The 16,780-nt window shown below is 35.4% G+C and overlaps 2 protein-coding genes across 2 annotated transcripts in view; both read right to left on the reverse strand.

The window, feature by feature from the left end:
* LOC101882393 (uncharacterized) overlaps positions 1-16,780 on the reverse strand; it is a 771,022-nt gene that overhangs the window by 87,761 nt on the left and 666,481 nt on the right. The window lies entirely within an intron of this gene.
* The window catches only part of kcp (kielin cysteine rich BMP regulator), an 84,166-nt gene that overhangs the window by 58,231 nt on the left and 9,155 nt on the right, over positions 1-16,780 (reverse strand). The window contains exons 3-11 of the mRNA XM_692402.10: positions 13,727-13,799; positions 12,396-12,592; positions 11,250-11,415; positions 10,534-10,610; positions 10,345-10,444; positions 7,784-7,866; positions 6,182-6,275; positions 6,021-6,094; positions 2,556-2,735 (exon numbers count right to left, since the gene is read on the reverse strand). Of these exons, the coding sequence (XP_697494.6) occupies positions 2,556-2,735; positions 6,021-6,094; positions 6,182-6,275; positions 7,784-7,866; positions 10,345-10,444; positions 10,534-10,610; positions 11,250-11,415; positions 12,396-12,592; positions 13,727-13,799 (1,044 nt within the window). The remainder of the gene's footprint in view (positions 1-2,555; positions 2,736-6,020; positions 6,095-6,181; positions 6,276-7,783; positions 7,867-10,344; positions 10,445-10,533; positions 10,611-11,249; positions 11,416-12,395; positions 12,593-13,726; positions 13,800-16,780) is intronic.

Consider the following 16,780-nt stretch of genomic DNA (forward strand, 5'->3'; position numbering starts at 1 on the left):
ATGAAGTTTCATCTCAAAATACCACACAAATAATGTTTTATAACTCTTTAAATCTGACCCGTTTAGGGTTTTAATCTAATTGTGCCATTTTGGTGACTCTTGATTTAAATTCTGAGATTGCAATCTTTTCAAGTGGGCGGAGCTACAAATGCATACGCGTCAGCATAGTGGCAGATTCAGAAACAAGACTAACGTCCTATGCTAATGAGGGAGAGATGGTCACTAATGGGCGGGGCTTTTCCCTCTGATGATGCATATAAAGGGAGAATGTCAATCAAAGCGTTTCTGCAGATTGTTTTTATCAAGTGTGATTATAAAATATAAAATGAATAAATTTTCTACCATTAGAAGCTGCTTATATTCACACACTGCTGCCACACAACTGTCTTTAAACCATTGAAAAAGTGATTTTTGCATAATATGTCCCCTTTAAAAGAAAACACAGAAAAGATCATAAAGCATAGGTCTCAAACATCGATCGCAAAACAGCTGATCTAGTAGTGTCTAGTGCTGGATCCCAATTCGCATACTTATACTACGCCCTAAAAGTATGTACTTTTTTTGTGAAGGAAAAGTTAACACTTTTAAGTTTGCAACAGAAGAGTATGCAAGCTCTGGGACATACTACTTCCTCTTTAACAGATCGTTGTGTTGCTTAATTATGCCCCCTGTCAATCATCCACACACCATCCACGTTTCTGTCGTATTTAACTTTCTACCTTATTAAAGAAGCAGCAGCTGGATAATTATGCATTCAACGTTCAGGTGTCCAAACGCGTCTTTATATAAGTTCAGTATTGTTGTTGCAGATGAAATATAACACAGATAATGTGATTTAAATATTTTCCAGTGGGCTAGATATTGACTAACAGTCATTCAAACATCTTTACCAAAGCCTCTCTACTTGACTGTCGGTCAAATTCGTGTCCAATGTGCAATGTATTGTGGTGGGCAATATCAGTGGTTAGAGTATGGACGCTTCTACACTTAAATTTTCGACCGGAAATACCAAACCATACAGGAACCTCTGGCATACTCTTTCCAACGTACTATGGTTTGGGACACACTAATTCTATTATCAAATACTATTTAGGACGGATAGTACAGCATTGTAGTCTTGAACACCTTGATTAGTTGGATCAACTGTGTTTGATTAGGGTTGGAGCAAAACTGTGCAGAGCTGTGTGTGGCGGTTTGAGACCTATGCCTAAAAAGCATCACACTTTTCTTAATTTGGGGGCCTGAAAATATTTACTTACTTTATATATATTTATATTTTTATATATATATAAATACAAATAATAAACTCAATACAGATGAAGTCAAAATTGATAGCCCAACTGATGAAATTATTTTATTTCTTCTGGCCTTATTGTTTTTTTTTAATTAGCTGGAATAAAAACTGTTTAAAATTTTTAATAACATTTTTTAAGGTCAATATTTATGGCTCCTTTAAAATGTTTTTTTCTTCGATTATCTACAGAACAAACCGATGTTGTCCAATGACTTGCCTAATTAACCTAATTCGCTATATGCTATTATTGTACAATTAATTACACAAATAAGCCTTTAAATAACACTTTAAGCTGAATATCTTGCAAAATTCATTCATTAAATTATTTTCCTTTAGCTTAGACCAGTGGTTCTCAAACTGTGGTACGCGGACTTCCTTCTAGTGGTACACGGAGGAATGAAATATGTCATGTACATGCTACATATATTTCAAAATGTATCAAAAATGATGTATATAATATGCCATATATGACACATAGCCTATATTTCTGAGGTGATCTGCCACATTTTTTTTTAACTGTGCAGAGTTGTAGCTGCTGTACTAGGCCTACTAGGCTACTGTATTTCAATACTGCTCATTATGGTGGTACTTGGAGAGACTATTTTTTTCTGAGGTGGTTCTTGATGAAAAAAGTTTGAGAACCGCTGGCTTAGACCATCATTTATCAGGGGTTGCCACAGTGGAATGAACTGCCAACTATTCCAGCATATGTTTTACGCAGCAGATGCCCTTCCATTCGCAACCTAGTACTGGGAAACACCCATATACTCTCACTAATACACTACGGGCAATTTAGTTTCATCAATTCACCTATACCGCATGTCTTTGGAGTGTGGGGGAAACCGGAGCACCCGGAAGAGACCCATGCCAACATGGGAAAGCCATGCAAATTCCACACATAAATGTCAACTGGCTCAGCCGGGACTTGAACCAGGGACCTTCTTGCTGTGAGGCGACAGTGCTAACCACTGACTCACCGTGTCACCTTCTTGCAAAATATCTAGTGAAATATTATGTACTGTCATTATGTCAAAGATTTAAAAAAATAGCTGTTGGAAATTAGATATTAAAAGTATTAAGTTTAAAAAAATTCAATAAACATCCCTTCAAAAAAAGGTCTAATCATTTTGACTTCAACTATAAAAAACCAAAGCATTTCTTTGACAGTGAGGCTCACTATAATGTATATAAACGATAAAATAATATCATAAGTAAAACAAGATAGCAGGGAAAGCAATTAGTATGTCCAGCAAAGCCTTACACTGCACACACAGTGTTTGCAGGGGTCGCTTGAGTCTTGAAAAGAGACGCCGTCTAAGACAATTTGGCCATCAAAATAACAGCGGGAACAATCTCTGCAGCAGGAGCCAAATGGTGGCTTCACCCCATCCTGACAGGTCTGTGGACATCGCTGCACGTCCACACATTCCTGATTTCCACCCTGATGAACCAGATACAACACATAACATGGCTCCATACATTTGCAAACATTAACATGCAGATACACTACTGCATTGATTGTATAGCGCAAATTGTGTAAATTAAGTTTTAAGTTCTGCCATCATTTACTCATCCTCCACCTGAGTTTCTTTCTTTTGTTGTACACAAGGAAGATATTCGGAAGAACGTTGGAAAATGTGACTTCCATGGTATTTTTTTGTATCTACTATGGATGTCAACGGTTACTTTTTTCCTTCATTATATCATGTTTATATAGAGTTAGCATGTTTTTATATATGACATCATGTTCTTTGAGTGTTAAAGAGAAGAAAGAAACTAATAGAAGTTTAGAACCACTTGAGTTTGAGTAAATAGTGAGAAAAATTTTTGGGTGAACAATCACTTTAATAGAGACTAGAGATAGAACACAGATGAACTGTACCAATAGAAGATCTGGGGCCTGTTTCAGTAAGGAGGTTCAACCAACTCGGAGTTTAAACTTGAACTCTGAGTTGATTTACCGAGAGATAAAAAACTCTGAGTTTTCGGTTTAGGAATAGCTGATCTGAGTTTGGTCAATCAACTTTAGCGTGTGAAAACGGCTCAAGTTAATGTGTAATTTTACATTTGAAGTATTTAAATATTTAAGTATAATAAAATAAGTAACGTAATGAGTGACGTTTTTAACATTTTTACACGTTCCCACTTTTATACATGTTCAGTTTTACTAGATTTAAAAGTGCACTTGTGTGTCTGCCTTTTTCATTGATCAAGTGATAAAGGTTGATATGACATTTAGAATGTAAGCAGAGCTAAACTAGTGTTTAGAACGAATAATAATCCCATTATTCTAGTTACACTACACTTGTCCTTGTTGAAGGTCAGTGAATTTAAGCTAATTATTTATTACAAAAGGACAAGCCATTCTCGTGCTTGACTTTGTTCTTTGAGTGACAGAAACTTAGGCAATAGCTATGTTTCCATCCAAATATACTATGTGCAAAACTGGATTATCGCAAAAAAAAGTGTGCAAATAAAGCAGCGTTTCCATCCAGTGAGTCAAAGAGAACAAATTCGTCACTTCCTGATTAACTGGCGCCAAATATCAACAGTAAAAACAGAATTTACTGCGGTAGAAGAAGCTGCGTCAATCTTTTCTATATTTAATAAATGTACTTGCACCTCAGAAGACAATGCTGACACACAATGAACATGTGGGGGCGTTTGAAGCCATGAGACGCGGAGAACAGACGCTCTTGACACACTCCAGACGCTCTGGAGGTCATTAATAATATACGATAATACTGAAACAGTAAAGGAGTTTTAGAACGAATGAGCAAAACAACATTTAAGATGTTTTAGAGTGTGCTCAGCCTGCTGGTTTGTCTATTCACACACATTTTCATCATCACATGATCTCTTATAACAAACCTTTTTTTTAATGCACATACTGGAATTTGTTCAGTAAAAGTTTTTCCATTGCAGTTTAGGCGCATCTTTTCTATCGAATAAAAGTTTATCCTTAGTTATGCATATATGTTTTATTATGCGTATATTCAAAAGTTATGGGCATCATGACGTTTCCATCTCTTGTTTTTATGAGCATCTCCAAAATGCGCATTAAAATAGGTGGGTGGAAACGTAAGGTGAGAAATACAACTTCATCTTTAAAAAAAGGGAGGAGACTAACAGAAACTCAGAAATTAGAGAATAAAACTTGCTCCTAACCAGGTTAGGTTCACAAAGTAATTTGACACGGTAACAGATTCTGAGTTAAAGTTACCTCTCTTTCAGAAACAGGCTTGACTAACCCTGCTTTCTCGAGTTTAACAAACTTGTAATTTTGAAGAGTTTCTCTCATTTCAGGGTTAAAATATTCTGAGTTTTTATTTAACCTCCTTTCTGAAACGGGCCCCTGGCATGGCCAACAACAACAACAACAACAACAACAAAAAAGACATTCAGAATTGTAATTTACAATTGAACATTTAGAGTTCAAATGTTCATTTCATACTATGTTATATCATAATATGTTATATTATATATGGTATATTCCAACTATGTTGTTTTTAATGTTAAATAAAAAGATTAAACAGATAACACTTTTGTGTTTGGAAAGTTTTAATTACAGCTCGTATTTTGGAGATTTGTGTAAGTTTTATTTCGTTGGTGAAAATCTCTATCTAATGCTAGAGTAAATATCTAGAGTAGCATTAATGACCTTAATTTAATATTAAACGAACCCACTATGTTCAGAAAATTTAGAAGTTGTTTCCTTTTTAGATTATCTCCGTTATTCAGTCTTAAATTTTTCCTCGGCACTTTTTTTTTAGAAATCGCCACAGCAAAATTAACCGCCAACTGTTCCGGCATATGTTTTACGCAGCAGATGCACTTCTAGCTTCAACCCAGTACTGGGAAACACCCAAACACTCTCATTGAGTGTGGGGTAAACCGGAGCACCCGGAAGAGACCCACGCCAATATGGGGAAGCCATGCAAATTCCAACACGTAAATGCCAACTGGCTCAGTTGGTACTCGAACCAGTTACCTTCTTCCTTTGAGGTGACAGAACTAACCACTAAGCCACCGTGCCGTTTATCTCCGATTAATGCATTTCAAAAACTAGTGAAGCTTCATTTAAAGCGCTAACCAAGGAAGCGCCATCTGCAGGCAGAAAATTAATTTGCATTTTTTTTAGCCTGTCTGCTGTTTTAATTTTGCGCAGATACATTTTTTATGTAGCATAATTTCACATACAAGACCTGCCTGGAACTACTTTAGCTACCTGTGTGATTACTTGAATATAATTGCACACATTAGAATTTTTATCAGCCAATCAGAAACAAGTACTAAACAGGTCAATAATTGGCCAATTTTAAGGTCAATATTATTAGCCCCCTTAAGCAATATTTTTTTATTGTCTACAGAACAAACCATCATTGTACAATAACTTGCCTAATTACTCTAACCTAACCTTATTAACCTTGTTAAGCCTTTAAATGTCACTTTAAGCAGAATACTAGTATCTTGAAAAATATCTAGTCCAATATTATTTACCATCCTCATGGCAAAGATAAAATAAATCAGTTATTAGAGATGAGTTATTAAACTATTATGTTCAGAAATGTGTTGAAAAAAAACTTCTTTCCGTTAAAAATAAATTGGGAAAAAACTATACAGGAGGTTGAATAATTCAGGACTTCAACTGTATATAGGAATCAGCTCTAAAAATGAAAATTGGTGCATCACTACTGTATTGTGAGTGTAAGTGACAGTGGAGCACCTGACAGGTACAGGTCTGGCAGCCATCAACGGTGCTGAAAGAGCCATTGTACGGCCGACCGTCCACATCACATGCTGAAAAACACACAATAAAATTACACTTTAAACCATTACAGAATTATTAAAATCCCAAAGAAGTGAAGCAGAGCAGTTTTTGTGTACCTGAGCATGTAGGACAGCACTCTCCGGGTCTCCTGTAGGGGTTTGGACACGGGGTTGACGGACACTGAATGGTGTTACAAGACACCCGACTGTTCTGCAAACAGACACAGGCATGCCGGTTTAACTTGTTAAAATTAGAGCATTTGATTTACCTTGTTTATTTTATTAGCTGTAAGTTGATTAGTGATGATTATATGGCAAGCCTGTGTGATAAACCCTGCAAAATCCATTTATGTTCACCTAAAATGTAAGATATTAGGGAATAAATGTTTTTCTCTTGTTTATTTCACATGATACATCTACTATTTAGAAGACAGACCAATGCTGTTTTTAGCACAAATGGAAGTGTGATATTTATTTTAAACAATTGTTCGGTAAATAACAAGGTAGAGCGACATGGTGGCTTAGTGGTTAGCACTGTTGTCTTACAGGAAGAAGGTCACTGGTTTGAGTCCTGCCTGGGTCAGTTGGCATTTCTGTGTGCGACGAGTAGTTACATTTTTTGAGAGGTGCGTTTCAGCGTCGCTGACGGCCTAGGCAAGGGCAATGCGATCATGTGTAGGCTGCGCTGAAGCATACGTATTCGCTTAGCCTTAAGTTACAGAGAATTGCGGAGGTTTTTTCTCTCATACAACGTGCGGTATCAAACATCCCTTTAAAACTACACTCTCCCAGCAGTTCCTCGCATCCTGTATCTCATTTGTCACGGGGGGCATGCATGAAATGTTTCTGAATAAAAGTAAAAGTGCCAAACTGCAGTTAAAATAACAATTTGGCAAATAATTTCATTACTGATGTCTACGTAAATGCAGTCACTGTCTTTTTCAATTGCATCTTTGAAAATCAGCACATGCCCAAACGGAAACTCCCATTTTTATGCAAAACCTTCCATCTTTCTCTCCCCCAACACTCCAACCTAAACAGAGCTAGACACACCCACTTTGCTGACTTTTTTCAAACTATAGGTGTAAAAACACACTGCGCAGGGGGGGGGGGGGGGGGGGGGGGGTTGTGGCCCTTTAAAAAATAACATCTTTGCAACAATCTGGGGATAATATTTTATGGTTGCAAAAATAAAACCTAAAAATAACCAATTTTTCGGTTCTTTAAATGAATCAAAAACAAACCAAATACTGTGTTAGTGTTAAAGGAATGTTCAGCATTTGCAAAGGGGTTTATGGATAGTTTACGCAGATGTCATCATTAAAAAAATTTAAGTTGATAAATTTGGGTAACAAAATTGTTTTGGTTGTCAGTAATTTTCACTGTATGTTCAACAAGACATTTCTTAAATGATATGTTCTATATTTTGTAAAAAATCTGATTCATCCAATATTCAAACATGCAAAGTTTTTAGAGTTTAAACATATTAATTAACCATTCATTTATTTAAATTGTATCCTGCTAATTTACATTATATATTCCATTGTGGTGGTGAAAGATTCATCAGGGTCAAAATGTAAAAAAAGGCTTCATTTTCATACAAATACAATAGTGTTCTTTATATATTTATCTATCACTTCTGGAAACTTTCAGATTAATTAACTAATTATGAGATTATGATTATGTAGCCCTTTTTTATCCCAGCAATAAGAGACTCACAGAGCAGATGCAACTGAGGCAAGGGTTTGATCTCGACACAAACTCATGACCGTTCTCATAGACCTGACCTTCATGTTCACATCCTGAAGACAAAAACAAACATACTTTTATATATTATAAAATACACCACAACAGAACAGTTTAAAAATGTCGGTCCCACTTTATATTAAGTGTCCTTAACTACTATGTACTTACATCAAAAAGAAAAAAAAATACAATGTACTTACTGTGTTTATAATGTAGTTGAGAACACATGTGATGCTTTTAAGTTGGGATAGAGGTTGGGATATGGACAGGTTTGGTGGCATGGGTAGGTTTAAGGGTGGGTTAAGGTGTAAGGGATGGTCAACAGTGTATTTACAAATGTAATTACATACATGTATTAATCAAGCATAAGTACACAGTAAATACATGTATTTACACAACAAGTACATTGTAACAAACTATTAATTCTTATGTAAGTACATATTAATTAAGGCCACAATATAAAGTGGGACCAAAATGTCTCTCCTTCACTATATATCAAAGTACAGTATGGATAGATCCTGTTGCTCAAAAGGAAGAGCAATGTGCAGGCAACATCATGAACTGCACAAAATTATTTCCTTTCTTAGTGTTTTTGTCTTGATTATATTGCAAATATCTACCAATTCTTAAAGGACACCTATTTTATCCCTTTTTCAGGATTTAAGATAAGTCTTTTGTGTCTCCAGAATGTGTCTGTAAAGTTTTAGCGCAAAACACCCATCAGATTAATGATTATACCTTTCAGAATATTAGATTTTCAGCTCGGAACACATTGTAGCTGTTTTTGTTGCCTGTGCCTTTAATGCAAATGAGCTAGTTCTCTCCGCCCACGGTTCCCTCATGCCTGTTAGAGCGTGTGCTCATCTCATGCTGCATCAGATTAACGACACAGTGACAAACATGAAGGAAGCAGATCTCATGTACGTGTGTGAGAAATACTACAGTAAGAACTTTACCAATGATTATTCAATGTATTTGTTGTGGAGTTAATTCAAGCCTTTCTGCAATGATGAGTCACATAGAATGCTGTTACAAAGTTCACGCGTACACACACACAGACAGTGGACACACACAGTGCGCTCGTTTAACGCAAATTTGACAGGATAGAAGGTAATATCTTCTGCTGTATGGATATTCGTTATGTAAATGTACAAAATAAACCTGATTTAACGTCCACAAACCGGGAATGAAGCATCTTCTTTATAATTGCACTGATATGCAGCTGTGGTGATGAATAGGTATGGGACGATAACCGTTTGCAATGTATACTGCGGTTTGGAAAAGTCAAGGTTTTAAACCGTCAAAACCGTAAAACCGTTTTCTGCAACAGGGCTCCTAAGCTGTGTACGTTTTTTTTATTAACTTTTTAGGACTTTTTATCTCCAGCAGAAAATAACTCCAGAAAAAATCAGTTTTTAAAAAAAATGAAGACAGCAAAAGTCAATAAATGACTTGGCCTGACATGTTTACTGTTCCAAAATAGTATAAATGTTTCTTAAAATAAAACATATTGTATTCAAAAGGGTAAAAAGTTTTAGTTTTTTACCCACACATTTAAAAACAATTTAATTTAGAGCAGTAATCACAATACCGCAAAATTGTGAAATCGTGATAATTTTATTCAGGGTTATCTTACTGTCAGAATCTCATACCGGCCCATGCCTAGTGATGAAATACATGTACAGTCTTTAACTTACTTCATTACAAACATGAACTGTTTTAGAGACGTTTTAAACTTTTAAAACTCATTCTTGATCATATTTGATGATGACTGATGATCACAGAGAGCTGAACAGATCTTTTTATCCCGGTTGCTTTGCGCACGTCCTGTCTTGTTGATGTAATCATATACGACACTACATAAACATGTTAATAGGCGGCTATCAATCAGTGTGGTGGGCGGGGAAACACTCCAACTTCACGTTGTGGTGGGTCCCAAAATGGGAGGGATTCGGATCCTATTTTAACGTCAGGGTATTTAAAAAAAAGAGACTTATTGTGTTTCTATCACCCCAATATGACTGTGGACACACTATACTGTACCTACACACAGTTCTGTCCAAACAGCTTACAAAAGAGGATTTTAATCATAGGTGTCCTTTAAATGCATGAACATTACCAGACAAGTCAAAATATTCACAAAAAACAAGTCAAAATTAAGTGGTTTTTACCTTAAAACAAGCAAAATAATCTGCAAGTGGCTTTTAGTAAAAAACAAGTTTATTTTGCTTACGCCACTGGCAGATTATTTAGCTTGTTTTAAGATAAAATCTTGCTCAAAATTGACAAGTTTTTTTCTAAAAACAAGTCCTTCTTTACTTGTCTAGAAAATGCTTCTTGATTTAAGAATGTTCACATATTTGGACTAGAAACAAGACAAAAACTCTTAGTAAGAAAAGCATTTTTTGTAGTGGATCAATTCCCATGGAAAGCAAGATTTGATCAAATGTGCACCTTCCATGCAATGTAAGTTGCTTTAGATAAAAGCCTCTCCCAAACGCACAAAAATCCAAATGTAAAAATGTAGTGTTTACTGAGACTGGTTTGGCAGACAGAACAGCACGGTCTCTGAACAGACGGTTCCTCACAGGTCTGCGATGGACACGGGTTCACATCACATTCCACTCTTCCATACTACAACAAGAGCACACCGGGGTACAAAACAATGACTGAATGCCAGCGGAGGTGAAGACGGAAGATCCAAAACTAATCTTTCATCATACCTCACATTTACAGCGGCTGCATTCGTCTGGGCTGAAAACTTCTCCATCGCTGTAGATTCTGCTCTGAAAGCTGCACTCTGCAAACAGGGACATGTAAAGATAGAGATAAACCCCAACAAAGATAAGCCTGGCAGATGAACCAAAGAAAGTACAAGTGTGTGTGCTCGCGTTTGTAATCATACATCCTACCAACATCAGATCCAATCTTATCAAAGAACTCAAAAAGATGTCTGAGTATTCATGAGAGATTTCTCAAAAGGTTGTTCCAGACATCAGATGTCTGAAATGAGCCTGAACAGCAGTTCACAGGGTTCTTTTGGCAAATGGGATTGAACGGAAGTTTGAGACCAAATCTGATTATGAAAAACTGTATTATGCTGTACTGAGATTTTATTTTATGCAATATTCTTTTAATGTTTATGTATATTTCAACCCAGGCTTATTCTGAAAACATACCCCTATATACATGAGAGTGCGAAATTTGTCCCAGGAGCTACTTTTTGTTTCAGTTTTTGTTTTCATGAATCCACCAGAAGCCACTTTGCATGCTTCTTCAGCCTAGAACTGGGGGATGTGGATCGTTTTTTGACATATTATTGACAATGACAATGAATTCCAGTAAGACGATTGTTTTGGACAGCTCCAAAAGCAGCAGTATAATGATAATTGACTATTTGTTTTTATAGTTTTCATGTAATTGATGTTAGTTTACTCACCACTTGAGCGGTTACACTGAACTCTTCCACTGGAGCAGGAACAGACGGTGCGAATGTCAGGAGACCAATGAGAGCCTTCGTCCACCTGACGGCCTTCCCAAACACACTTACGCTTAATACACTCACACGTCTCCAAAAACTCAACCCTCGCCTGCAGCTCTGTGTTCTGCATACACAGAAAACGATATACGACATTATCATGATAATAGCATTTGGTTGTATATTTAAAGGGATAGCTCACTCAATAACGAAAATGTACTAACTGACTCTTCATTTACACAACTTTAGGTTTCATAGCTTTTTGAGTTTATTTTTTAACACAAAAGAAGATATTTTCAAGAATGTGGAAAATCAGTTGTCATTGACATCCATAGTAGGAAAAAATAAACATTATGAACATTAACATGTAACCCTGCTGGTTCTACACCACCCAACCCGCTCCAGGCTGGTAACCGGCATCCTTCCGCATGGGAGTCGGGTGCTCTACCAAGGAGGCTAAAGACCATGGCCTCTAGCGCACCTTTAGAGGTCCGAGAAGTGAGGTTTACCTGCACAGTACACACTAGCTGGCCTCCGTTACACTCACCCCCCTAAACCTCACTCCCATCCGGGTCACGGCACCAATGTAACCCCGTCGGTCCCCTCGGAGCACCAAACCCGCTCCGAGCTGGTATCGAACCGCCAACCTTCAGCATGGGAGTCGAGTGCTCTACCAAGGAGGTTAAAGACCATGGCCTATAGCGTCTGTTGCTAGAGCACCTTTAGAGGTCAGAGGAGTGAGGTTTACCTGCACAGTACACACTAGCTGGCCTCCGTTACATATATACATACACAACAGTTCTGTCTGGTTCTCGAATCTGATTAGCTGATAGCCGTGAGATCTTAAAGTAATATCAGCACTCGTACAGCCTCTTCACCCTTGTGTATTACTCTGTCAACACTAGCGTATAAAAAAAATAAAAAAATTTATTTTCGGTTTTATTTCCAAATAATACTTTATTTAAAGTACTTTATTTGATACTTTATTTACTTTATTAGTAATTTATCTGCAGTTCACCTGTAGTTTTTTGCAGTGTGGTTGTGATACGGGTTCAAAATAACAATCACAGTACCAATATGTTTATTTTCAGTGTATTCTCCATGTACCTGTCTCTTCAGCATCTCCAGCATGGTCATGATGCCATGCAGGTTTCTCTCCAGATCTCCAAACCGCACATCAGACTCACTGGGGCCTGTTGTGCTCAACACTCCATCTCCACGACCCGCCTCGTCACGCATCATAGAGAGGTCAGGGACTGCGGGTACAGTGGAAAGGGTCGGATGGATAGTGTCCGGAAGAGAATCTGTATAAACCACAAACACATACAGTTGAAGTCAGTTAAATTTTTGGGAAATGATGTTTAACAGAGCAAGTTTTTCACAGTATTTCCTATAATATTTTTTTCTTCTGGAGAAATACTTATTTGTTAAATTTTGGCTAAAATAAAAGCGGTTTTCATTTTTTTAAAAAGATTTTAAGGACAAAATTATTAGCCCTCTTAAGCAATATATTTTTTGATTGCTTCAGAACAAACCATCATTATACAATGACTTGCCTAATTACCCTAACCTGCCTAGTTAAGCCTTTAAATTGCATAATCAAGCTGAAATTGAAGATCCCTGAAAGTGGGGTGCCTTGAGCTGACCTAATAAATGCATTTTTTTAATTTTCTGTGTGAAGCATACCCTATATTCAACCTCTTCTGAATTTTGTAGGAAATTTGGCTAATTTTTGTGGCCTGTTTTTTTTTTTCTGGTATTTCTCAAAATGTTGTATAAAGGAAACACTAAGAAAATAAGCAATGCCATGCCATGCAATGCAATTTAAAGCAATAAAATAAAATAAAATAAAATAAAATAAAATAAAATAAAATAAAATAAAATAAAACCAAAAAAATTAATGAATAAACAAAACAAAACAAAATAAACTAAAATAAAATGCAATAAAATTAAAACACAACAAAATAAACTGAACTGAAATAAACTAAAATAAAATAAAACAAAACAAAATAAACAAAACTGAAACAAAATCAAATTAAATAAAACAAAATAAAAAACTTGCAATAAAACACAATGCAATGCAATGCAATAAAAAAATGCTATAAAATAAATAAAAAAAATGCAATAAAATAAAATAAACTGCAATGCACTGCAATAAAATAAAATAAAAATCAATAAAATAAAGTGCAATAAAATAAAATAAAGTGCAATAAAATAATTAGCAACAAACTGCAATGCAATTCACAGCAATAAAATAAAATAAAATAAAACAAAATAAAATAAATAATTAAAATACATTTCGCAAAACATTTGCCAAAGAATCCCTAATAATACAAAACACTAAAAAACATAAGCTAACTTTAACAAAAAAAAGCTTAACCTTCTGTGATTTTTGCATTTGTACAGTATATTTGATTATTTTTTGATAGATTACTTGCCTGTAATGTTGTCACAGAACCACGGACGTCTCTCATATGTCCTTGTGGAGAGCTCAGCAATCTGCCAAGAACCCTAAAACAACAAGAAAACACATACAGTCAATTTGGAGTCATGGAAACACATTGCAAACTCATGACAGTTACATCGTAAAACAGATGAGCAATGACACAAACACACACACATTTTTAACATCAAAAGTTGACAGAGCAGAGATCAATTCACCACCGTAAATAGACAAAATACACTTGTGAATCACAAAATACGAAAACTGTTAATAAACAGATTTTTTTTTACAGTTTATAATATATCATAATCAAATTTTTGTTTAAATTGTAATATCTGACAGATGAGTGCCCCTGCTGGTGATTGCTGTAACTACATTGAGTCTAAAATGACTCAATAAAAACTGGCTGTATATTCTCATTGAGTAAGATTTTACAAGTAACACATAAATGGTAAATATTTCATTATAGTAGCTTATTGGCAATGAACAAATCTTTTTGGGAGCTTATAAATCCTGCTACATAGCACACTTATGAAGAATGCTAATGCTATATTTTCTTCAGTAGTCCTGGGTGTTGCCTGAGAGAAAGATTCAGAAAGTTCTGGGAAAATGGAGAAATGTGGAAAAAGGCTTCAGCTCTCATAGACGATGTTAGATGTGGTATCTTCAATCTGGTTTTGATTTTTGTTCGCTTCTATAAAATATGCAGCAGTAATCACTTTACACATTTCTTTTCATAGCAACATGTTCAGAAGAGCCTTAGATGAATATTAGACTGATTTCTGAAGGATCATGTGGCTCTGAAAACTGGTGTAATGATGCTAAAAAAATATGCTTTGCATCACAGAAATAAATAGCGTCTTTGAAAAATAACCAACTGGTACATTGTACTAATATTCTGCAATATTACTTTATTGCTGTATTTTTGATCAAATAAATACAGATTTATTGAGCCTAAGAAACATCTGGCATAAAAATGGCACACAGACAAAAAATGTTGTTTGGTCACAATGTGGTTTAGAATTGATAGTTAAAAGAGCTCCTATTATGATTATTTACCACATGAAATATTGAACAAGTTATATTTTTCCTGGGAATAATATTTGTAAACGAGCTGTTGACATGGAACTGAACCAGATTTTGGTAAAACCCCAAACAATACAAATATAAAAACAAAACAAAAATCTGAAAAATGAGTTATGTGTAATAAGAATGACATGACACAAGGAGAAAGTGCTGAACTACTGAAATGTATTTAATACTTTATATGAAAGGCTTTATTAGTGATGGCAGCTTAAAGATGCCTCTCATTTGCAGAATGAAGTCACGTGTATTGCTCAGGTGTGAGTTTTTGCTCAGAGTGTACAAATCTTGATGGTTCTGTGGTTCTCATCTATCAAATCTGAGCTTTATTTTGTATTTTCAATTGGATTCGAGTCAGGTGATTGGCTGGGCCATTCTACAGCTTGATTTTCTTTCTCTGAAATCATTTGAGAGAGTCCTTGACTGTGTTTTGGATCATTATCTTGTTGAAATGTCCACTCTGGTTACATCTTCATGCTCCTTCTAATGTGTATGTTGGACTGAAGCAGCTGATATTAATTTACACTGGTGTAGGGCAGAGGATGCTGAAGAACTACTAAGAGATTTCAGCTGCTGTCTGGGCTTTCACTGCCTTTCTACACCTTCCTTTCTTCATGTGTTCAATGCTTTTTCCCTGCATCATTTCATTTTATTACACACAACTTCATTTGTAAACTAATAATAGTGTTTTCTGGTGAAAATGTCAAGTCAACAGCACCGTTAGAAATATGCTTTCTGAGAAAAATGGTGACATGTTCAATTTTTTTCTTACTGTAATAGTCTCATACAGGTGTCATCAGAATATGTCAGCAGGGTCTTCGCTTCAAAAGAAAATTTTTCACAGATGTTTATGATACCACACTTTAAAATGGGTAGAAATAAAAGAAAACATGCTGTTGTTATGCGTGTCTGCAAATATACAAATAGGCCGCTACTTTTTTGAACTCTATTTTTCAAAAGTGGGCAGAGTCTTTACAGCTTGTGCCTCAGTTATTCCAGGATCAACAAACAAAACATCTGAACGCGTGTTGAAATGCCTTGTTAATTTAAAATCCTGATAAATGGTCCTGAGACGCACAAAGCGGTATAATGCACAGGTTATATTAAAAGCACAAAAAAAACATGCAAGTTCACATAATGTTGTTTGTTTCAGGCTCATAAAGTAAAGGGTGTTGAAAGTGTAAAAGAGTGTGACTTACTGTATACATATTTTAAAAATCACCTTTTGAATAACCTCAAAAATGGCTAACTTTTACATATACGCAAGTCCCCAGATGTGACCCTGGATGATAAAACTAGCCTTATGTTGCAAGGGTACATTTTTCACAATAGGAAAATCAATAATTGTGACCCATAAGACATACTTTTGGCTGTTTGGCTGTTAATTAATTAAAATATTAGGTAAAGATCATTTTCCATTACAGGTCTGTAGCCAGCCTATTAAGAGGGGGTGGTTCTTTTTTCTCAAAAAGTGGATCTATTTGCAAATATTCAAGGATCAAATACTGCATTGTATCGACATTTTAAGTACTATTTTGTGCTGGGTTAGCTTGTCGGATTATCATTACCACACTTTTTGATGCAACAAATATATTTCATACACTTTTGTCAAAGTGCTAACCTATTTTTTGTTTAAAAAAAAAATATGTGTATTTACAAATGTGCATTTAAACTGTAAGCTATTATAGTTTTATAATGTAATGAGATTAGAATTTTAGAAGTATGAAAAAAAGACTTATTACAAACAAACAATCAACAAAAATTGTGAATCTGTTAAAACTTGTTTTAAATTAAAAGCTGCAGCCTAAAGGCAAATAACAAACTGGCCAGCTCATTTCCTCTGGCAGAATTTGTTCATTTAAATGATAAAATTCCTCTTTTCTTTGTCATTTTATTGGTTATTCTTCTTAAAGCCTTCTTCTATTGGTTATTTTTTACAATTTATGATGGCATACTGTGAAAAATA

This window comes from Danio rerio, chromosome 18 (assembly GCF_049306965.1).
Source record: "Danio rerio strain Tuebingen ecotype United States chromosome 18, GRCz12tu, whole genome shotgun sequence".
Taxonomy (NCBI): domain Eukaryota; kingdom Metazoa; phylum Chordata; class Actinopteri; order Cypriniformes; family Danionidae; genus Danio; species Danio rerio.